At 37.9% G+C, this 23645-nt stretch overlaps 2 protein-coding genes across 30 annotated transcripts in view; both read right to left on the reverse strand.

Annotated features, from left to right (window-relative positions):
* The window catches only part of LOC113112952 (calcium-activated potassium channel subunit alpha-1), a 248262-nt gene extending 241670 nt beyond the window's left edge, over positions 1–6592 (reverse strand). For 13 of the 23 annotated variants that reach the window (XM_026278931.1, XM_026278918.1, XM_026278917.1 and 10 more), the window contains exon 1: positions 5640–6591. In XM_026278931.1, coding sequence (XP_026134716.1) covers positions 5640–5924 — 285 coding nt within the window. In that variant the 5' untranslated portion in view covers positions 5925–6591. Of the gene's footprint in view, positions 1–5639 lie in introns of all 23 variants that reach the window. The other 10 variants (XM_026278911.1, XM_026278912.1, XM_026278915.1 and 7 more) reach the window with 3 other exon arrangements.
* Positions 6593–10304: 3712 nt separating this feature from the next.
* LOC113112953 (disks large homolog 5-like) overlaps positions 10305–23645 on the reverse strand; it is a 50328-nt gene continuing 36987 nt past the window's right edge. For 4 of the 7 annotated variants that reach the window (XM_026278934.1, XM_026278937.1, XM_026278935.1 and 1 more), the window contains 15 exons: positions 23489–23578; positions 22139–22295; positions 21657–21734; positions 19398–19563; positions 18590–18723; positions 18333–18497; positions 17608–17791; positions 17381–17529; positions 16579–16749; positions 15483–15679; positions 15246–15389; positions 14794–14921; positions 14435–14544; positions 12220–12329; positions 10305–12016 (listed from right to left, as the gene is read on the reverse strand). In XM_026278934.1, coding sequence (XP_026134719.1) covers positions 11913–12016; positions 12220–12329; positions 14435–14544; positions 14794–14921; positions 15246–15389; positions 15483–15679; positions 16579–16749; positions 17381–17529; positions 17608–17791; positions 18333–18497; positions 18590–18723; positions 19398–19563; positions 21657–21734; positions 22139–22295; positions 23489–23578 — 2087 coding nt within the window. In that variant the 3' untranslated portion in view covers positions 10305–11912. Of the gene's footprint in view, positions 12017–12219; positions 12330–14434; positions 14655–14793; positions 14922–15245; positions 15390–15482; positions 15680–16578; positions 16750–17380; positions 17530–17607; positions 17792–18332; positions 18498–18589; positions 18724–19397; positions 19564–21656; positions 21735–22138; positions 22296–23488; positions 23579–23645 lie in introns of those variants that run through there. The other 3 variants (XR_003293517.1, XM_026278936.1, XM_026278938.1) reach the window with 3 other exon arrangements.

Consider the following 23645-nt stretch of genomic DNA (forward strand, 5'->3'; position numbering starts at 1 on the left):
TTTTAGAGCAGAAATATAAAACTATATTAAATAAACATGGAATATAAATCAATATCCAGGGTTTTTTCTGCATAGAGAATTATGAGGTGGCCGACTCTGCCAAATTTTGTGCCATCTCTGGTTGTAGACAAAACACAAGCGACACTGATCTGCTTCCATTAGAGCTTTTAGTTCATATTAGGAAAAATAACTGATATTTTTATTTATTTCTTTACACAGAATCATAATTTCCATCAATTTTCCACTGATTTATGTGATCTGATGACCATTAACTCATTATGCAATCACATCTCTGTATCAATGAATGACGCGCGGTTTCGTCCACACGTACTGAAGCCCGTGCAAAGCTTGCGGAGATTTCAGCATCTGTCGTCTCAGTAACTGAGGACGTAAATACACAAAAAACATCTCTACAACTGCTCCGATAGTCACTTCATGAGTATATTACCATTTCATTTGAGTAAAACTGGCATCATGACATACACTCAGAAATATAAAGGTATTCAAGGCAACCCGTCAAAATAAATGTCTGGTTTAATTTGAATATACTGCAGCAGGAATATATTACTTTTGTTCAGCAGAATGTACTACTACTACTAAAATTATTTAAAAAATATTTTTTAAGGAATGATTACATTTTTTTAAAGAAATAATAATAAAGTTTAATTTTCAATAATTTCAAGATAAATTCAATTAATGTTTTATGCCTTCATGTGATAACCAGATACACAAGACAGGATTTCTGAGGGGAAGAAAACAATTTGAAGCTATTTTAAGAATAAATGTGAATAAATTAAGTTTTTTATGCATCCAAATAATTAGACATGCTACAACACATAATTTGGGAACAATAAAACATATGGTGAAAGAAAAGATTTCATAGGGCCCTAAACAGGTCAACATTTTTGTCAAAGTTTTAATAAACTGATGTGACATTGTAGAAGTTCCATGAATTAACTGGACATGCTTTTTGATTAATAAAATGTAATTTAACCATTAAAAAGGATTCTAGAAAGATCAAGATTTGGGAAAAAATAAAACAGATTTTCATAGGGCCCTATATTTAACATTCATCGCATTCAGTTGGCACATTTGTTTTCAGGACATTGGGCAGAAAGTGGAAGTGTGTTTTTGTCAGTAAAATTTAAATAAAGAAAAAAGGAGTTTTAATCTGATTAATCGAAAAAATAATCGGCCTACTAATCCATTATCAAAATAATCATTAATTGCAGCCCTAGTAAAATATAACTTTATAATTGTCATTTTTTTCAATAATATAATCATTATAGCACCTAAAATACGTTGCGTGTAAAAATTGCCATGGTGGTACCACCTCGTCTCATTTTGAGAAAAGGAAAAACCCTTATCAAACTCTGCTTTAGTAGTGTATTTGCAACCTTGGGCAAAATGTAAATAGATATTTGGGTCACACAAAAAAAAAAAACTACATTTCTTGTGGCTAGGTGTCTGCCTTATTAAAATGAGCTAACTGTTTAGATGCAAGTATGTATGTAAGTAATTATGTGTTGCTACAGGCAGTTAGCCTCTGCTGACAGATGTCATAGTTACAGCATTATGTGAACAAAAAGAGAATTCAATATAAAATAGCTGTGTATTCTGATGTGTTCTGGAAACCTCATTTATAACCTCATACTTCTGCACTGGCAGGACTGTGCATGTTCGTGTGATCAGCCAATCAGTTTACCATTTTTTCCATGGCTTCAAAGTGATTATTCACAACTCAAATGATTGGCTCAAAAAAAAATTAAAAATAAAATAAAACTGCACCAAACCAAACCCTTAGGCAAAGATGGTAACAACATACGTTGGCTGGCTGTGAACAACTTGACCCACCCTCAAAAAAAATAATTGACTGATGACTGCTTCTCTAATCAGGGGGAGTTCAACATGGGATTCACAAAACACTTACTCTTGAAAGATGGCTCCACTGAATCACAACCTGTAAGTATGACAAATAAAAGATTTTTATTTAGGTTTATATTTTTTATTGAGCGTTAAAAATACAGAACTATGACAAGGGGTGCATTGATTGTAAAACATGCTGTACGCGGTCGACTGATCACAACAGACTGAGCCATCTGACCAATCAGAGCAGAGTAGGCTCACGGAAAGGAAGGTTTTAGAGAGACTGAATCTTTGAATGAATCGTAATATAATAAATGGAAAATTAGGTGATATTAAATGCACATTTTGAGAAAACAAAAGCTTTGATTGACCTTGCATGCATGTAAACCTACTGTAGGATACACCCAAAACAATATTAGGAACCTTAAAAATGGCATAATAGGGACACTTTAACAGTATTTTGCTGTAAGATTATATGAAATTTCCCATTAGATTTATTATTCTTTACCACATATAGCAAGGCAATGTACTGTAAACCAATTAACAGGTTTTTACCCTAGCATTTATCTAGATTACCATCTTTTTTATTTTGAAACTACTGCAATCAATTTTTGACAACGTATGGTCAACTTTAACAATTGTACCTTATTATGGTCAATAACAATTTGCTTCTGCCATAGTTGTTGAATCGCTATGCCCCTAACTTAATCCCAAGACGCACCAAGCCGACGGCCGTCCATTGGCAAGTGTCTATTGTGCTAGTTTGATTGGATGGTCTTTTTTAGCGAATAACTAAAGCAATTAAAGCAAAAGTAATGAAAACGTGCACGTAAATGAAGGCGGCACAGACAGAAGTTCTAATGTTACATGATCTTACCCAAGCATTCCAATATGTAAATATTTTCAAAAGAAAACAAGCTGCTTAAAATGAAGAAAGTTATCAACATTCCTAATATTGAAAATATATCAAAATTACATTTTATATATCCTTGTTTCAACTTCTTATTTTAAATGACAAATATATTAATAGCTGCTGATTTAGAAAGCTAATTCCTCTCATGCAGGTTGTTAGTTTGCAGTCAGCTGTAGTCTGAGCAGTGTGTTCAAGCGCAGCTTTTTGGTCCAGATGCTGCCGACGCGAGGTGACAACACCGTTAGCATTGGTCACCGCTGGTTTTCAGAAGTCAGCTTGGTGTGTCCCAGCTTTTTGGGTGTCTGCTTAAAGATAGCACACTTCTTCTACTCATAAATACAACGTGATGTTCATGTGCACTTGTGAATATGATCATTCCAACTTGACTTCAAAGCACCAACAAACTTCCTTGGCTTAACTAAACAGATGACAAGAGTGTTTGTTAATTTCAGTGGTGTTGCTACTGCTACCAATAAAAAAAAATGTAATACAAAAAAAACCTATAACTCTTTATTCTGTTTGCTCCCTTAAAAAGGACAGAAACACTTCCCTATAAGACACAATAGGTGTTGTACGTTAAAGCACATGTGTTTCAGCTGGAGCCTCAGGCAAGGTGCCACAGAGGAGAGAGTGAGGGTGTGAGAGAGAGAGAGAGAGAGAGAGAGAGAGAGAGTTCACAATAAGTCATCATTCCTTCTGTGTCGCAACCGCACCTTAGGGGCACTTATCACCTAGCGAACAATGGAAACACTTATCAAATAACCAATCCACAAAGTCTAATACAGAATCAGGATGCGCAGATGAACAACTAAGATGATGTGGGGTGTTTTTCTTTCCTTTTTTCAGGTGCATTACACCTGTATGGTGCAATCTTTATGACTGATATAATGGCACACTCTCAGTCTCACCCACTTGCTCAACATGGCTGGCCTCTACTGCGCATCCCATTACTGACACCATGCCTGGAAGACCTGCCGTCCGCAGTCAGCTGCACGGGGGATAATGTTTCAGTCTCTTAATGCTCCTAACAAGCATGTTCCCAGTGCAACAGCGTGTCAATACCCATCCACAAAGTCACCCCTCCAGAGTCTCCTTCCACTAGGAAACACATTTAGTGCATACAATTATCCACAGTGTAATTTTCATTTCTTCTTGGAAACAGGATATGGTGAGATATCACTTGGAACACCATACTCATTCCCATTGGCCCATAAAATGAGTTGTCAACAGCCACTGGTAGGGAAACACTGACGATGCAAAATAGTCTGGTCTTACTTATACATCACATCCCAGAGAAGACAACAAGGCTTCAACAGCAGCAGATGATATAAACACAGGCCTGATAGTGTTTTCACAACTGCCATCCGAAGAGGCTGAACTACAGTGTCAGTTTCAGACAGACAATGCTTGTGCATGTACTTAATTAAATGGTAACGAACACTGATGACTCCACAGACGTCATTAACCCTTCTTATTTAAATAAATAACAAGCTCAACACAGTCTCATCCGAATGAGAAGGAACACATAATTCATTCATATCAACCATTTAAACGTGAAAACACCCCAAAGCCAAGGTTGTTTACAAACTAGCAGGAAGACAAACCATCTGATATGTCTTTTAAGTAATTCCCAGACAGATATCTTAGTCGGTAGATACTAATAGGGATTAAAGTCTATTGGCTGTTTGAATCCAGGCCTCGTGTGGTTAATTATAACTCATCGGATATTGCCTCCTCAAATCCCACATGAACTAGCCAAAATGAAGCTTCAGTCCTTTTTTATGTCTGCATTGGGTCTTTAGAGAAGTGAAAAACACTTTTCCATTTACACTGGATTGCAGCCAATCCATCAAAGATGATGGATATGTGGAAGATAAGCCACTTTTGGTGCATTAGCCCACTGTGTCTCACCGAGTCCATTTTGAGTCCCTAATGGAAGCCATCACATTACAATCAAATTGAATGTGAAGGATTGAATCCTATATTTCATACATTTGCAAGCAACAGGTCTGGACTGGTTTCCTATGAAAATAAAACAATAAAATGTATTTGTAGCCGATGATGACTGATTGTTATTTAAAAGATAAGATTTTACTACTTGACTATTCTATATATTAATGTGCTGGATTGCTAATTTTATTGCACTAAATTAATAATATATTATGCGTTTTTAAAAGTCTGATAGCCAGTATACTTCAGATAATCAAATTAACCCATCAACAAACCACTAGCCAAAGTAACAAATATCCTTAGTAACCTAAGTTCCTTTATGACTTTCAAGACAAGCCAGTGTATAAATAAAAGCGGTCTAATTTAACTTCATTCTGCAGTCACCTTGTGTCTCAATGCCTTGTTTACAAGGTTACATAAGAAATCTAGTAACAGTTTAAATGGATTAGGGGTTACTGATTGCTTACACACATAAATCTAATTCCTGATTCAAATCTAGTGTATTCTCTTAATTTTTATTTTATTTTATTTATTTATTTTTTTTGGGGGGGGGGGGGGGTAAAACAAAAAAAATCTAAATACTGTTATTTGTTCATTCAAATATGAGGTGAAGCTATATGAAAGGTTTTCATTTGCTGACATATGAATCTTCCCATTTTCTTTAAATGTGCAAATACTAAAATGTGTTGGACTGTGTGCATCGTGAATGGTTTATTCAGACAGAGTGCTTTCTGCAATGTTGTCATGCAGATCCAGTGTATTACGCACAATGAATCACTTCTATCAATGCCAATCACTCCCATCCAAATGTCATTTAGTTATTAAGATACTACCAATGCACAAAGATAACACGACCTATTAATTCCAGCTAATGGGGCTTTTCGTGGAGAGGGGAAATGGCTTGCATTACCTTGTTTTTGATGTTGCAATGGCAGCAGACCGTCCACAGGTACTTAAGGGTCCTCCACAGGAGGATGATGAAGAGACCCCCGAAGAACGTCACCATGGATGAGGCGAGGAAAGCCCACCACATGCGCTGACCATTGTTGTCACAGGGTACTTCTGGTGAGAACGGGATGATCAGGTCCATCTTCGATATAGAGACAGAAGAGTCCTTGTTTTTATTCAGATTGATATTACTGCTCATTCTAGAGCTGCTGCCATAGGATCCGTTGCCATCTGCCACAACTAGCATTGAGAAGAAGCTTTGGAGAGCTCCTGCCTGCGCTCCCAGCCCCAGCCATCAGCCATATTGCTTCAAATATCCCTCTCCTTACTTCTCTATCTTCCTATCCACGTCTGCTCAGTGTGAATATTATTTCTGAGTGATAAATGCAGCAGCTTGGAGAGCGTGAGGAGGAGGGAACGCGCGTCCGTTAACGTTACCCTCAGCGCGACACATTTAAATCCGCATTAATGACGACTTCATGTTTTCATTTTGAAGGGGTTTCCTCGTCTTTTTCCATATCTTCAAAATAAAATGGAGTCTAAAACCAATATTTTGTCGTTATCAGTCAGCACGCAGGGGGATTCGTGAGAGAAACGCGGACTAACGGCTGTCTCTCTCTTCAGGCGGCTCGTGTACGAACAAGCTCTCTGTCGTCCATCCAGTGACAGGGTCGCCTCAGCGGTGTCTAATCGATATTTCTCTCATAAACTCCAACTTAATCAATGTCTCCAAAGCTATTCAGCTGGGAACCAAGCCGCTCTTTGTAGTCTTGCGAAAGGCGGTGGAAGAACTCGTTCAAATATCGGCGTTTGGGCGATTATGGCGCTCTCAATGACATGTCGCTGTCCCCATTCACTTTCCTCAGCTGCTCCAGTCCAGCAGTCCGTCAGATCTGCTCCACAGACTGCTGGGAGATTTACAGGTAGGAGGGCGGAGCCAAACCCGTATAATAAAGAGAGAGAGCATACGGAATATGAATTTTTATTATTATTATTAAACGCATCAACAGTGAACAACATGAGGGGGGATGGGGGAGGGGGCAACAATCCCACGGATGAATAATATTTATAATACATAATATACAATATATAATATTTTGCCAGACGTACTTTTCCCATTCTTGATTTAATGAGACTAAGCTATCAAAGAGAATTAAAGAGAATAAGCTATCAAAAAGCGCAATAAAATGGACTAAATATATTCTGATCTGTTGTAATACATTTAAGCAGGACTGTCTATATAGCACTCATAATTTGCAACAGTTCTATAAACATTTAGAAGATAAAATCATGTAAATCGCATTCAGATAAAATTACCCATTAATTCGTATGCCTGTAATATTTCACATTTAACACTCTTAATTTGCAACAGTTCTATTTAGTAAATAAAATAATGCTTTAACTCTTGTCATTTACCGCCCCAGCACAATGGTGAGAAAAAAAAATTGCAATAAATATAACTTTTATAAGAAAAAAGAAATTAGAACTGTGGGTGTGAATTATAATGTGAATTAATATTTATACAACTTGTATAACAAGTGCCTTTAAAGTAAGTGGACAAAGAATAAATAAATAAAAAAACTGTATGCAGCCTTTTCAGAAATTTTGAAAACATAAACATTTTATTTTTCAGTAGCCTGTCTGAAAGTAAAATATTTTCAAAATATCTTTAAATGAATTTATCTCACATTATTTAAAATGCATGATTTGTACAGCAGCATACACGGACATTTAGTGCAAGAAAGGTCTTTGTAAAGGGAAGCAAATCCTATAATGTCAAAGGCCCAGTGTGTCCTGTGCGTTCAGGGGCAAGTTCAAGCTCAAACCGGTGCGCAATGTTTTGCTACGGTTTCCGGTTTGAACGACATGTTTCCTGGGTACGGTGTGCAACGGGGTTTGAGATTCTCTTGTTTGGTGGTGGGTGTTTCAAAAATGTTGATCCAGCAACATATATACAAACAGACAGCTTGCACAATGGGTCCAAGTAAAGTCATAGTAGATGTTTCTACATCCCTATGATGTTGTAAACAGGCTGACACAAATATTGCAATGGCTGTTGTATACATACTAATGCACTTACTGCTATACAGTGAGTATTTGTAAGTAAATGTAATTAACATCAATAATTAACAAGAGCAAGTATATTGTTTGCACGTTTATTTACATTAAAGGCAAAATAACTTAAGATTAGGAACTTGTTGAGATGTGTTATGATAGCTTGCTACATTTTATTGTAAATATTGATGATAAAATATGACAAATTTTATTATTGTTATTAATAATAACATGGTTGCTTATAAGACAGATGACAAACTACATTGACAAGCTGTGAAATCCAACCTTAAACAAGTCATTTTCAAAATATAAACATAGATAAACCCGAATGAGGTGTAAAAGAGATTTACTGATGTCTATGATTTTATGGTTATGATTTACTGTCTGAGAGATGCTATTACTTAACCAAAATAGCAGCTGAAACAGAATCTTTGTAGATGGTTGTAAGCTAGTCTACAGTCGCATCAACAGAAGATGCCACTCTAAAATATTCCAATGTCTTTTATTTATTCATTATGCAAAATTTATTTGTTTAATAATGACTTTGGTTAGTTATATCTGTACATGTATATAAATTGACCATTTAAATTAATAAAATTGTTTTTGGTCCTGTTTCATCTCATCAAAAATTCCTATTTAATTATATATATTACCAGATAAACAGGGGAGCATTTTATTATTCAGATTTCCATTCTGCTTTCAGAATGCAGTCATTGATCAGCAAATGAATTTTCAAATAACATCTATTACTTCTCCTCCTACTGGACAACAGCAGAAGTGCAAGTTTAGTGTAAAAACACTGAGCTTGGTGATTTGACATTGCACCATGAGCAACATGGAAAGGGTGTCTCGATAGCTCCAGTTTGACAGACCCTGAGTGTTACCCAATAGACATGACAGAAAATAATACTACAAAAAAAAAATCAATCAAATTATTTTCTCTCAGTATGTCCCTATGTTGGCAACACATTCCATCTTTCTGTTCAGTAATCACTATTATATTCCTGTATTGTATGTGCGGGTGGGGGTCTTTTAGTGGTTTTCCATCTCATTGTAGCCGTCTGTCCTAGTAGGCAACCAGTTGGTATGGTCTGGATCTTGCAGACCCGGATTCAATGGTGTTATTTATGGAGAGCAATAGGATCCACGACTGGTCATCTTCCTGGAAAACGTGCCCAGCTGTCAGCTTAGACGGCTAAAGACCCGGTTCCTGCAAGAGCCGCGTCAGAAAACAGCATAGCTGACAGATGCAAAGCATAGTTTCACAGTCATCCACAGGATTTCTATTTCCATGCTGGAAGAGAGGCACAAAAATGTAGTGTTTTTCATGTTTGACCACTGAGGTTCTAGCACCGGTTCTCAAGTTCAGAAGAGCTGTCAGCAGCTGTCTTGAAACAGATATCCCAGCAGGAGACTCGACCCTTTCTAAAAGAAGAGGAAGGGGACTTGAAGGACGTGCTGCTTTCGGGGTGAAGCCTAAGAACACTGCAAAGGCATTCTTAGGGCTTCCCTGAGGCTGAGAACTGGAGCTCAAGACAGAAAATCAGTACAAGCCAAATAAGGATGCACTTGGGGGAGGAGCTTGACTTCTCCAGAACGAGCTGTGCTAATCAGCGCTGGCATTGCCAAGGGCATCTCCAGTGCTACACACCACCACACTAAGAAAAAGTGCTGTCGTACAGCCAGTGACCTCTTTGTCAGGAGTCTGTTTTCTAGGGCTTACCTCTTCTTTCTTGTTTGAAGGGCAGCTAAAAACAAGAAGGAATGTGTGGCTAGAAGCACACTATTATTCAATGCCTCTTTAATAAAGTAGCAAATTATGATAATTAAGTCATTGGCTATTTTTGAAGCTTGTACGATTAATGTACAATTAATAGCTTGTCAATATTAATGCATTAGGTAACTTGAACTAAAAATGAACCACTATATTACAGCATTCATTAGATTAATATTAATTTCATGAATAGATGTTTGTTCATAGTGCATTCATTTACTTAAAATGTGAGTCAAGTTTGTATCTATATCTACATCCGTCCGTCTATCTCTACATCTCTCTGTATATCTACACTACCTATCTTTACATCTCTAGCATAATGAATAATTCAGAAATAGGCATTTAAAGCTACATAGCCTTCAGCAGTGCTTTACAATGCCATCAAAGCAAGGTCAGATGACACAGTGCTGTAGTGTTCTACTCGATCAGCTGACAGTCTGATTAAGCCACTTTCTTTGACAATAATCTTTTGCAGAAATAAGAGAATGTCACATCACGTCATACAGAATCAGGTTTAAAGAGCCCCATCCTCCCCAAACAGCAGCTGACAGCCGTTCAGACGCAGCTATTGTTTAAGAGCTCACCTTAGTTCCAGTAATTAACACCGTATCTTCCTCATGGTTAGATGCAGTGCATCAGTTTCAAGGAGGAGCAACAAATAGGACATCTCCACACTCAATTACAGCACATGTCAATCTGCTGTAGATGCAACCAGTGCTGCGGAAACGGCTGTATGACACCCTTAATATGACGCAGATCAGCCCACAGCACAATGAATACACGCATCAATCAAACACACACCATCGGGATTCATTTAATGACATTGTGAGATACAGAAAATGACTTTTATTCTCGCATTACTGACATTTTGGTACAAATCACACACTTTTAGATTAAAAGAAGTCCCAGTGGAAAAAGTACCTGTGTTTTAATCGTTCTAAATACTCGGTGGTGATGAATCCCTCATGTGAAACCATACGCTAGCTATTCACAATAATAGTTAGGCGTTAGATTCACTTTAACAAAATGTCTGATTTCAACCCAGTGGAATGATATCTTGCTGAAAAAAAAAGAAAAAAAAAAAAGTAACAAATCCCTTTTTATGCAGTGTTCCTCTTTTCTTTTCCTAAAAAAAAGGCAGTTAATGAAATGTATGGAGCAGGAATGATACACATGAATATTATTTTACAATAAAAATTATAGTTCCTATTTCCATTCTACTGGAAACCTACAAACAGTCATTTGTTTAGAAGTGCAAAACAGGAAAACGAAAGAAAATGACGTTTTTTGGCACAACATTAATGGGGCTACAGGTCTGCATGAGACATAACATGCCTCTTGAATAATAATAATAATAATAATAATAATCAAATAAAAAATTAAATAGCAATGAAACACCACTAGCATTTAAACAGTTCTAAGAAAACCATTTCAGGTTTACCCTGCAACGATTCTTTTCGTGATGTTTTTTTTTTTTAGTGTGGTACAAATAAAAGTGACTGACAAACATACAACAGAAACGTGCATTCGCTCTTTCACACACATACAAACATGCTAATATTTGCTTAGATTTGACACTCCGTAACCCTTCTCCTAGGACTATAGCCTAGTAAAAATACAGTATATATATTTCTATATATTTTGATGAAATTGCATACATGTGCACCCATAGTTCGTATACACGAGTACAAGTTAAAGATGGGATATTCTCTTTAAATATTATCTCTAATATAAGAATGCTTCGAGATCTCATAGTACACAGTGGTCTGTCTAGCCCTGGAGTGCAATCTGAGAAGTTTTACTGTTTAAATACCAGGCTTTCACTTCATGCCATTGTCATACGCTCAGTAGATCTCCAAAGGCACTTCCATTTGGCCCGTAGTATCGGTTTCAGCTCCACAGATAAGCAGTACGATTCAAACCAACGCTCTCTGACATCTACACAACAAACGAGTCTTAAACCATGAGACGAGGATTCAGTCCTTGAACTGATGTGTCGGACGTGGGAGGGTGTCACGCAGAACGTTTTGGAGCAGGGCTGCTTGTATGAGGTTCTTCACATTCAGGCAGACGTTAACACAATTCACCGACTGATTGCTCTGTAAACGAGTGTTTTAAATGCAGCATTGCTAAAACTTTACATGTCCGTCAGGAAGACCAAAGAAAATGAACAAATGCTTCAGTGCTATCGTCTCGCATCTGCACACACACACACACACACACACCTATAGACACTCATACACACATATATACAAAAAAAAGTTACAATTAATAATGTAATAAAAATTCATATACCAAAAAAAAAAAGGATCACGATCTTAACGTGACACTCATAACGTTAGTGTACCTCTGCGTGTGTTGTGTATAAAGTCTAGTGTTATAAAGTGTGTATAAAGTCTCTGAGCTCTACGGGGAGCCCAGCGGCGTCCACAGTACTTTGCTCTGTTCCTGATCCACAATAGTCACGATCTGAGTGCAAATGTAAGGGAAGGCGCCTCCCTGAACGATACCTGTAAACAAACATCAAACAACAGCGAGACACGCTTTCATTTATCGAAAGTTCAAAAGAACAGCATGTATTTGAAACAGGAGTTTTTTGTAACATTATAAATGCCTTTACTCTTTTGATAAATTTAATACATGCTTGCTGAATAAAAGTATTCATTTCTTTCTTTAAAAATACAATACACGGAGGCAGATATGAATAACAAACCTGTAAAATATTTGCTATATTCCTGCTCTATCTTCTGTGCAATCTCAAACTGCTCCTTGGAATGTTTTTGAGAGACTTTATCCCGCAGATGAACTGGATCCTTCTGCTCTCTACACAGGGAAACAGAAACATTCATTCAGACTTCACACATAATGACATTACGAGATTAAACTGGCACTATGACATTGCTCTTTTGAAACAAATGTGATTCAAGCAGCAACATTTTGGACAGGTGCATAATAATAAAACGCTTGTAAAATGAAGACATTAGCTGTAACATACTACATCTGAACTCCCCTGAGAAATAGATTCCTGCAGGGCAAAACAACTGAACATCTATGTAAATACCTGGATGTGACAGGTGTTGTCTGTGTCTGTGTGTGTTAAATGTGGGGGGGGGGGGGATCGATGCAAAATAAAATAAAAATGTTTAAAACTGGAAGATATTTATATAATATTGTATTATCACTAGATTTCCTATATTGCATTTTAACATTTTAATTTGTAACTTAATTTCCAAAAATGTATATAGTTACAGTATCTTAAGTATATGTAATCACTCTCCTGGGACAGGTGCTGTCTTTATGAACATATGTAGTTAAAAATGTATGAATATATTATGTTTATAATATAAAAATGCATCTTTACTAGATTATATATATATATATATATATATATATATATATATACAGTACAGACCAAAAGTTTGGACACATCTTCTCATTCAAAGAGTTTTCTTTATTTTCATGACTATGAAACTTGTCGAGTCACACTGAAGGCATCAAGGGCTATTTGATCAAGAAGGAGAGTGATGGGGTGCTGCGCCAGATGACCTGGCCTCCACAGTCACCGGACCTGAACCCAATCGAGATGGTTTAGGGGTGAGCTGGACCGCAGACAGAAGGCAAAAGGTTCAACAAGTGCTAAGCATCTCTCAGGGAACTCCTTCAAGACTGTTGAAGACCATTTCAGGTGACTACCTCTTGAAGCTCATCAAGAGAAAGCCAAGAGTGTGCAAAGCAGTAATCAAAGCAAAAGGTGGCTACTTTGAAGAATATGTCATATTTTCAGTTGTTTCACACTTTTTTGTTTTGTATATAATTCCACATGTGTTAATTCATAGTTTTGATGCCTTCAGTGTGACTCGACAAGTTTCATAGTCATGAAAATAAAAAAAACTATTTGAATGAGAAGGTGTGTCCAAACTTTTGGTCTGTACTGTATATATATATATTATTCCTAAAAAATTTTAATACATGGAAAAATGTCACACAGAGACTTCAGAAATTGCATTAAAGTCATGGTAATATTTAATAGTTACTTTATTTTGTACTGGTCCAGGTCCTGGCAAACATATCACAAATATTTAATATACCAACCAGCCCTGGTGTATGTGTATGTGACTTTTCATAGACAGCCTTTCTAAATTCCAGGAAATGCAAGAGCCTATGAAGTCTTTGTAAACGACGTGATGTCATGATCCTGAGTGCTAATGAGAGCAGGACTGATTAACTCGGGTTGCCTCTATATTAAGTAGGTGCTAGTCAGCAGGTCAAAGACCACCTGTATTAATCCCCACAGTGACCGAGTGCAGGCTTGATTTCCTAATCCTTCTGGGAAATCACCAAGTTAAAAACCTCTGTTGGGACGACATTGCACCATTAGCGCTCTGACAACTCTACACGAAAGTGCTGAAGAGACCTGGAGGCACAGTTATGCAGTGCTATCAGGAGAATAACGCTGGGATTTATTGTCCTTTTAAGCCTCGCACCCCTAGAGAGATATCAGTACAGTATGCTGTGAACCCGTGATATGCATATTAACAGTCTACAGTCATCTTTAATTTTCCTCGTATTTTCCTGATAAACTGGGAAGGGGGTCTCACAAAGCGGTCTTCAGCAGACAACCTTGAGCAAGAGTAAAGGAGAGAGACAGAGACAGAAAAGAGTGAAGCGGCTGCCTACGTATATATCTTGCTCTATATCTATATATCAAGATATTCATGCATTTAACAGCAATTCTTCCAAGTCAAATCCCAAATGTATCCATGGCCCTGAGGGAGTGCACAGGAACTTCTTGGCATACAAATGTGCCAGGAGGGCCTTAAAAGTGTGTGTGTGTGTGTGTGTGTGTGTGTGTTTGGACGGGTCCCACAAGGACACCCAAGAGCTCCGCTGGCTCTCTAACTCTTGTGAAGAGAGATGTGGACACTTACTTTATCTGCTTTGCGTTTTTGTAGCGAATGAAAATGACGATTGGGTAAATGTGAACGCTGTGAAGCCGTTCGATAGAGTGAGGTGCAATGTCAAGCAAACAGTGACAGTCCTACGAGAGAGAACGACACACAGCACAGAACACAACAGGTCTGAGTCATGTTACACATATACAGCATGAGCGACTGCAAACAGAGAAACAAGAGCCTGCTGACAGCAATCCTGCAAGCACAAACAAACATGAGCCTTAGCTCTCCATACCAATCGAGTAAAAAGGTATTTATACGATTTTAGCTTATTATTAATCAAATGAACATCATAAAAATGGACTGAGATGTGGTCAGCAGAGGTGTGGACTGACCTTGTCTGTGATCTCCTTGATGGAGGCAACAGTAGTCACGTCAAAATGGCCACTCCTCCGTTTGTAGTCGATGAAGAGGAAGTCTTTCACTCCGCGCTCGATGGCCTGCTGGGAAGCCTTCATCACCTCTAGATGAGCAGAACAAACAAACGTCAGCACACTCATATTCAACACCATCATTAGACTCAACCAGTCTCATTTATCCATTACTGATAGTAATAGCAGTGAATTTTCCAGTTTCTAGACATCAATTTTATTACCACAGCAAAAACACACAATTTAACACAGTCCTTTATTAAGTTATTAACACTGTAAAATCGAGTTCTATTGATATCTGTATTTTGAGGGTGGTGTTATTCAGATACAAGTACTGATGAATCACAATGCCATCACGGATAAATGTAGAATTTTAACAGAGACCACACTGCAGTTAAAAACTAGTGGACAATTACCAAGCACAGATCTGCTGAATTTCCCGGGGGATTCTTTAACCAGCATGTCTTTGACCGGATCCACGAGCGGGCCGAGGATCAGCACCGGTCTGGGAGACGTGCAGTCGATCTTCTGCACTCTCTGATAGGCCAGACTCACAAAATCTGACATTCCGAAAAAACAAATAGGGTGTACATCAATCTAATCAAAATGATCATTTCAGCAGCGCTGCGTTATGAGAAACTGGAGAGTCTCACCATCTAAGAATGGAATAGAGTCTGTGCTGATTGCGTCCAGGGCTACGACGTCTTTCCCATCTTTGGAGCTGCTCCGCTTGTGCTTCTGTTTCCTGCGGAAGAAGGATCTGCGTGCGGCTGCGGAGAGGGTCTTACTGGAGCCCGCCTCGTCCTTCAGCTCTGTCATACTGTGTCTGCGGTAGAACTCCTGATCCATCCTACAGGAGAACAGGAGGCCAGGTTACACAACTGCATTCATACAGTTACCTACTGTAATTCAATTAAAAACTAGCCATAACCTATGTATGCACACATTTTTGTGTCCGCATTATTCAGTTGCATCAAGTTGCTTCTAACTAGTGGTTGAATGAAATCAGAAACCTAGTATGTGGCAATTTATACAGTACACTATACATTTTAATGACAGCGATTTGTACTCGAGATTGATGAAATTAAACACTAACTTCAAACATTACCACATATTCACATAATACTCATGCAAATTAATAAAATATTAAATATTAACATTAAAAAAAATGTATCAGCCAAGTGGGAATGGTTATCAGCTGATGCAAAAAAACTAAAAAAAAAAACTAAAAAAGGTCAAATGTCAGCCAGTATTTATACTACTATTTTTAAATGATTTTGGTCATAACATTTTTTTTTTTATAATTATTTTTGGGAAAAAAGGTTGTCTTATGTTCACCAATTATTCATTTATTTATTATGCAGTAAAACAATAATATTGTAAAATATAAAAAATATATAAATTTAAACTATCCATTTTAATATATTTGAAAATCTATTTTATTCCTGTGAGGACAATGCTGAATTTTCAGCATCATTACTTCAGTCTTCTGTGCCATATGATCCTTCAGATATCATGCTAATAAGCTGATTTGGTGCTCAAGAAACATTTCTTCTTTTTATTAATATTTGAAAACTGCTGTGCTGCATAATGAAGCATACGAAGTGTGGTAGTTTTTTTACGTTTAAGTTTGAAGAAAAACATTCATCTAAAATAGAATGTTTCATAACATTACTTCTTTGCTGTCAAAAAAGCACTAATTAAAATAAAAGTATTAATAACATGCTACTTTCTAAAGATGTGACTCACATATATTTGCTAGGGATCTGGCCTCTCTGAATCTTCTGAGCATCTTCATCAAGCTGCCAGGCCATCCAGGTGCCGAAGTTGCCATTTGGTAGCGTGTCATCCACATAGAGGATTTCGTCTTTCTTAAAAGAGAGGTCGAGCTCAGTCTCAGCCACTCGGTCATAAAGTGCTCTGGAAAAGAAAGAGGATGTGAATAATTCAACAAGTGACAGCATAATAGATGAGGAAAAGACTGCGGCATCTGCAAGAATGAGGTAATTTGAGACAAATGAAAAGAGCGCAGAAGACAAAGACGAATAAAGGAAGGAAAGAACAAATGAAAAATTCAGGAAGAGGCCGGGACAGAGCAGATCCTTTATTCCTGGCCACCCATAACTCCTCATATCCCCGCTCAGTCATGACATGCGGATTGATGGAGATTATTTACTGCCCGTGACATCATGGGAGCAAACAGCTGCGGGCCACAGAATTTCATTTGCAAAGACAAACACGGCTATTTCTGAACAGCCCTCTTCCATTATTCTTTTTCCGCCGCGCAGACACGATGCATCTCTGTCTCGAACAGTCTAATTACCACGGCTACGATTATAGAACTCAAATTATGGAGATTCGGTGACACGGTCTTCACCGCCAGATACAATATCTCACCCTCCATCTTAAACATAATTAAACGAGATTAAAAGATTCCCATTGCAGCAGTTTTCTCAAATATCTATATTCAGAGCAGCACATTTGGTTCTAGGGAAGCGCTAAGTGGCCATGAATGGTGATGTATGTCAGTACAGATGAGAGCATGCTGTACCTGATATAGAATCCATCTCCAGGAGTGTCCTTCACCTGGTTGAACTCATCCAGACGATGCTGGACTCTAAACGTCACCGTTTCCACAGGTTTCAGCATTTCCAGGTACGCCTCCTCCACAGTTTTATTCTTCATGCTAACTGAGCCATACTGGATGAACAAAGAACATTTCTTTTCACACTAGTCCCCTAAAAGCACTACATAGATAGAGCAGTGAGCTCCGTTTACCTCAAGCATCATGTCTCCAGGAACAAGACCATCGGCTCCTCTGGCAGGACTGTCCTCTTCCAGCCTCTCCACAAAGATCCCCCGCAGGTTTCCTCCACACAGCTGAATGCCCAGCTCCCCCTGAGTCTTCCTCACCGTTACCAAGCGAGGCTCCGGAACTTTCTTGGAACTCTCAGAAGACATCCTGACATTCAAAGCGGAAACAGTCTGGTCACCCAAAGTCACGGATTTTGTGTTGTGTTACCCTGGCTTTTCCAACGGGTAGGCTGCATATTTATTCTTGCTTTGAGAAGAGGTACAACATCCTTCCAAGAGAAGGGAATCCAAAGAACGCTTTGCAACAAACTCAGTGTAAAAATGCATCCAAGATGGTGGAATAAGTGAGAGTTTAAAAAATTGTATCCAATATCAGTGTGCAAAGCATTTTTTTTTAATATATAAGAGTATCAAAATATTAGCTTAGTAACATGTTAAAGTCAGTATTAAATTAAAATGTATTTAATGAAAAATCTCTCTTTTCTAAATGCATGTTTTTAATCTTGGTGTATGTTTCAATCATACATACATTTCATTTTTGGCATATTTTAACCTTAAAATTAAATGTAGAATTTCTGTCTTTGTAGAGCGTTACAAATCTGTCTTTCGTGCCTTTACATTCAGTCAGAATGATGTCTTAAAATCCATCTGCTGATGAATCTGCTATCTAGGCAGTTTTTAAGCAGCACCTGATGAAGCTGTTGGGACTGGTGGTGGGTGTGGTCTGTTTGGAGGACGGGGTGAGTGTGCCTTCATCCTGTTCACTCAGGGTGTCTATGGTGGAGTGGTTATCTGGGGTGGTGGCTCCACTGCCCTGCGGGGTGGACTGAGTGCTCACTGGCTCCAAGCGGGAACTATGGAACAAAATGGCCAAGAATAAACCAACCCTGCTTTGTGATCAAACCTGTATTCACCAGAGCTAAATGAAAAGGGAAAAAGGCTGTACCTGGAGCGAGAGTGGTTGCCGAGCTGATACATGTGTGGGTTGTACTGGGCCATAATCGTGATGGTGTCACACTGCTGGCCAATGATGAGCCGTGCTTGCTGCTCGGTGGCATTGCGCAAGTTTATCCCATTATACTGAGAAAGAAACAAAAATCTATTTGAGCTGCACGATATATATTAATAGTTGACATGGCATGCAGCTTTACTGATCTCAAAAAGAAAGAAAAATTCCTGTCCCGCTAAATGTTGAAAATATAAGTATAAAGTGCATAAAATTTGTAAAAAAAAAGATAAGGGCATAAAATTGCACAAAAAGGCATAAAATTAAATAAAAAAAGTAAAATAGCATAACAAAATGAAATGTAAAAAGTGCATAAAATTGCATAGAATCAAATAAAAATAAAATAAAAAAATCACAAAATTTAAAGTGAGTGAATAAAATGGTATAAAATAAATAAATAAGTGTATAAAATTGCATATAATAAAAGCGCATAAAGAGCATAAAATAAAATAGAAAATATCTTAAGAAAATAAGATATTAGTAATTTCAAATAAAACATGTAATATGTCCTGGGGTGTGATGGTCCTTGAAATCAACTGTGAAATATATTAAAACATTGTGGACAGAATCACTATTTAAATATGTTGCACTCTTCTAATTTGGCTGTATTTTAAAATAATGACTGGTCATGAATTTAAATTTCCCTTAAAAATGTAAGTAAGTGGCAAAAATAAAAATTGACACGCCTTCCAATTTCCTATCCTTTTCTCTCAAAGCCCATTTGGGTTACTGATGTGTTAATGCTAACCTCCAGTAGCTGATCTCCATACTCCAGTCCAGCCTGGTGTGCGATGCTGCCCCCGGTCACCTTGGAGACAAAGATCCCTCCATTCTCTCCACTCACGATGGAGATGCCCAGAGGCTCCGCCCCTTTGTGCACGACGACATTCCGAGGCTCCTCCTTCAAGTACGGCCTGCATAGTGATAAATGTGGATGAGTTTGAAGATCAGAGGTAATCAACAGCCGAGACAGAAGCTGGTCTGCAGGGCTTTAACCAGGGGCGATGCTGAAATACTGCGACAGAGGAGAACCATGCAGGTGAGGTGGGTGTTCAGCAAGAGACATTTACTGAACTGACTGCCACACAAACAGGGTAGAAAGCAGAGGGAGCGGGCATACAGGACTTCAACAAAAGATTCAGGAGGTCAAACATTTATTCTCCTAACCTAAATATTCAAATATGCATGTACAAATAACTGATTTACCACCAAAACAAGTAAAACCGTGCTTTAATGTAACAGCTCCAAGTCCAGACAAAATATCAACACTTCACTGACAAGTACACAACATTTCAAAACAGACATCTGTATGCATGAGCCAAGAAATTTAAGCTGCTGTAACCGATGATAAACTTCTTGCTATCATCTACCAGACAGAAACTATTTTTTTGATTTCTCTTTGAAGACTCTTATTTCAGAGATACCTGTCATTTCACACATGGTAATAATTCCTTATAGCAGCTTTAAACTGCCTTGAGCATTTGTGATTGATTGACTGATTTTAAATCTGGATCTTTTCACGACGAGAGCAGCCAAACTGACATGGAAACCATAAAATGTCTTTCCAAAACCTCAAGCACTTAAGTGCACATTTACTTAAAAAACTAAACCTGCTCTGTACAGATTTAACGTTCAAGGGGAATCTCTTGCTGAGCGGGTTAATCAAAAAAGTAAATTAGAAGCAGCGGGAAATATGAAAACCCAATTAAACTCAACTTGAAGGAAAATGTTGACAGAGGTTTATAAACCTGATCCCCTCCATATAGTGGTATTGAAAGGATAGTTCACACAAAAATGAAAAATTCTGTTATATTTACTCACCCTCATGTCATTCTAAACATGTATAATGTCTGTTCATCCTTAAAGGGGAGGTCTAATGCGGTTTCATGCATTCTGACTTATGTACACGGTTTAAGTGTTGGATTCTCATGCTTAACATGGCCAAAGTTTCAAAAAATGTGTTGGACAAGTATTTCTGTGCCAAATACACTCTTCCAGGGTTCAAAAAAGTGTGTTTTTGGTTGTGAAGGAAAGAACCTTGCTTCACAAACATCCCAGCGTTAAGGAAACGGTGGATGCACTTTGTTTTTCGCCGCTATGTGCTTGTTCCCGGCATTTTCGTGATTCATGTTTTATAAACAAATAAAAATGTTTAAGTCAATAAAGTTTTTGTTCCTGTTTTATGTCGACGTCACCGCTTGCATACAATCGCTATGCTCGTGACTCTTTAGCTCCGCCCACAGCACAGCGGCAGGAGCTCGACTGATTTCAGAGAGAATCGTAAAACAGTATCGGTCTTTTAAAAATCTGATAAAACTAAAGACTCTTCTGAGATATGAAGGATGCAATATTACTCTATAGGTACTAAAGAATAACATGAGATTGGCATGAAACCCTGTGTGTTATGTCCCCTTTAAAACACAATGAAAGAGATTTTTTTTTATGAAAAGGTAGAGATTTCTGTCCCTCCACTGAAAGCTAAAACTCCACCAAAATGTTCAAGCCTCAAAATGTACATAGAGCGATTGTACTAGGAATGAACTCAATAGTTTACTTTTATCTCTATGCACTTTTTATCTCAGTGGAGGGATAAAAATAGCTAAGGTTTCATTCAAAATATCCTCGTTTTTTTGTCTTTCGAAGAAATTAAGTCTTGGTTTTGAATGACACCAAGTTGAGTAATCGGGGAGAATTTTACGTTCTGAGTAAACCATATAAATACAACAAACTAACTACGGACTCACAAAACAACATATTTTCATAACTGGCCTGAACAACTAGTTGACTAATCAGTACGAGTCATCACGGACTGCCTTTCACAGCCCATTTTACTTTGGTAATGCAGCATTTCCATGTGGTAAATATATTTCTCATAGCACCACTAACACAAAGCCTGGGCTGTATGCTAACACAGACACAGAGAAGCAGGGATCTCTGCAGCCAACCAGTTGGAGCAAACAAGTAGGTTTGTCAGCCATCCCCTGCGGGTCACTGGCAGGGAACAAACCTCAAGCTTCTGAGAGAGGAGAACCTAGGCCTCGCAGCCAGAGGGATTCTCAGAAAGGATCTGTTGTGGTACAGAGATCTGAAAGATTCAGAGAAGCAAAGAAGAGAGGAGAAAAACAGATTGTGGAAGAGAGACACACACAAGGGACTCTGGAGGAAGACAAGTATGTAGAAAAGAATTGTAATAAATACATAAGAACAACTGGAATGAACGAGTGACCTAGTTTACAAAACTCCACTTAAAAAGTCAATCTGAATTTTATATGACGGTGCAGATTAAAATAAATTCTCACGCAGCGAGTGATGGTGTCGATATGAACGACTGATCCTTCAACATACATTATTTTAGATTCACGCACAGTCCAATGATTGGAGTCAGATAAAGGGCTTCTGAGCTGTATGTGGATGAGAGCGAGCTGATGTTTGGGAACCTGATGAAAGGGCTGAGCGCAGCTGGAAGGACCCGAGGCAGCGTGAGTGTACCTGTCTTTTCTCCGCTCTCCCGTGGGGACGGGGCTGACGGAGATCCTGGGCAGGGTGGAGATGGAGCTGGAGGCGAATGAGGACGTCTCCAGATTGAGAGGAGACAGGGGTGGCGTGATGAGACTGGGACTGCTGCATTCTGAATGAGACAGGGACCCTGATCAACAACACACACAAACAACAGTCAGCATGGGCTCTACACCAACAATAAGAAGCTATTTAGACAACTAGCCATACATATATATAGATTTCTGCATTTGCCATCATGGCCAATTAGACTCACATTGTTTACTGTAAATAATGTACAGCAAAAATGTACTTAAATATAACAATACATAGTAAGACAGCAATATTTACAGACAGATACTTTAAATAATACCGTAAAGCCATTTACAATGATAAAAAATAAATGTTATTCTTTTGAACTTTCTATTTTTACTCAAAAAATCTTAAATATAATCACAAAGTATTAAGCTATACAACTGTTTTATACATTGATTATAATAGGTAATGTTTCCTGAGCAGCAAATCGGCATATTAGAATGATTTCTGAAAGATCATGTGACGCTGGAGTAATGATGCTGATGAATCAGCTTTGAAACATAGGAATAAATTACATTTTAACAGCTCATCTCATCTCAGAAAATGATTTAGCTATTGAACGAGAGATAAGAAATAAGGGCAAAATTAGTTGAATGGCACACTCTTTAGAGAGTAATGGCTGAATAAAACATTAAAATCATCAAGAATTTCACAAGGCCGGTATTTGCAAATTTTAAAATCACACAAAAAATGATCACAAAGTACCATGAATATGCATTATATTGATCCGTTCATGTACAAAAGAAAACTCTGGGATAAAGGACAGTCCACATCCACTACTTTGTCTATATTTGATGCTGAACGTGAACAGAAACTTAGATTTCATGCATGAATCACTATTAGTTACACAGAGAACAGCTCTTTTATATGCACACTTCTAAGTGCACTCTTTGCCTCAGGTTATTTATTCAGGCTTCCAATATTTCAGTGTACACAAATCTACTTGACATGTTTTACTTGATTTAGCTTAGTCTGAGATTTTAACTACCTGTAGCATATTGCTGCTACTGGTGGTTAGTTAGTTTTACAGACTTCAGTATGGAGGACAACACTGGATTTAAAAACTCTAAATACATTGATTTCAGAAAGATTTCAGAAATAACTCAATTTAAACGCATAGAAGTCAGGTCAACTTTTATTGTAGTATGAAGCCTACAGTCTATATTACATAATATGTAGAAAAGCATAAGTTAATATTCCAGTTCAACCATAGCCAAGATAACTTCGGGTTTATGAGTGGAGGCTCACCTCTTTCTGAGCCCAGCATTGAGCGAGGATAACGTGGCGTGGAGGGAATCTTTATCCTTTCAGTGCGATACTGCAAATTATTTGATGAGCCTTCAGGAAACAAAAGGGAGAAAATACACCCACCCTATTTAAACTCAGTAGTTACTGTGTGAGGATC

Source organism: Carassius auratus, chromosome 13, assembly GCF_003368295.1.
Source record: "Carassius auratus strain Wakin chromosome 13, ASM336829v1, whole genome shotgun sequence".
NCBI classification, from domain to species: domain Eukaryota; kingdom Metazoa; phylum Chordata; class Actinopteri; order Cypriniformes; family Cyprinidae; genus Carassius; species Carassius auratus.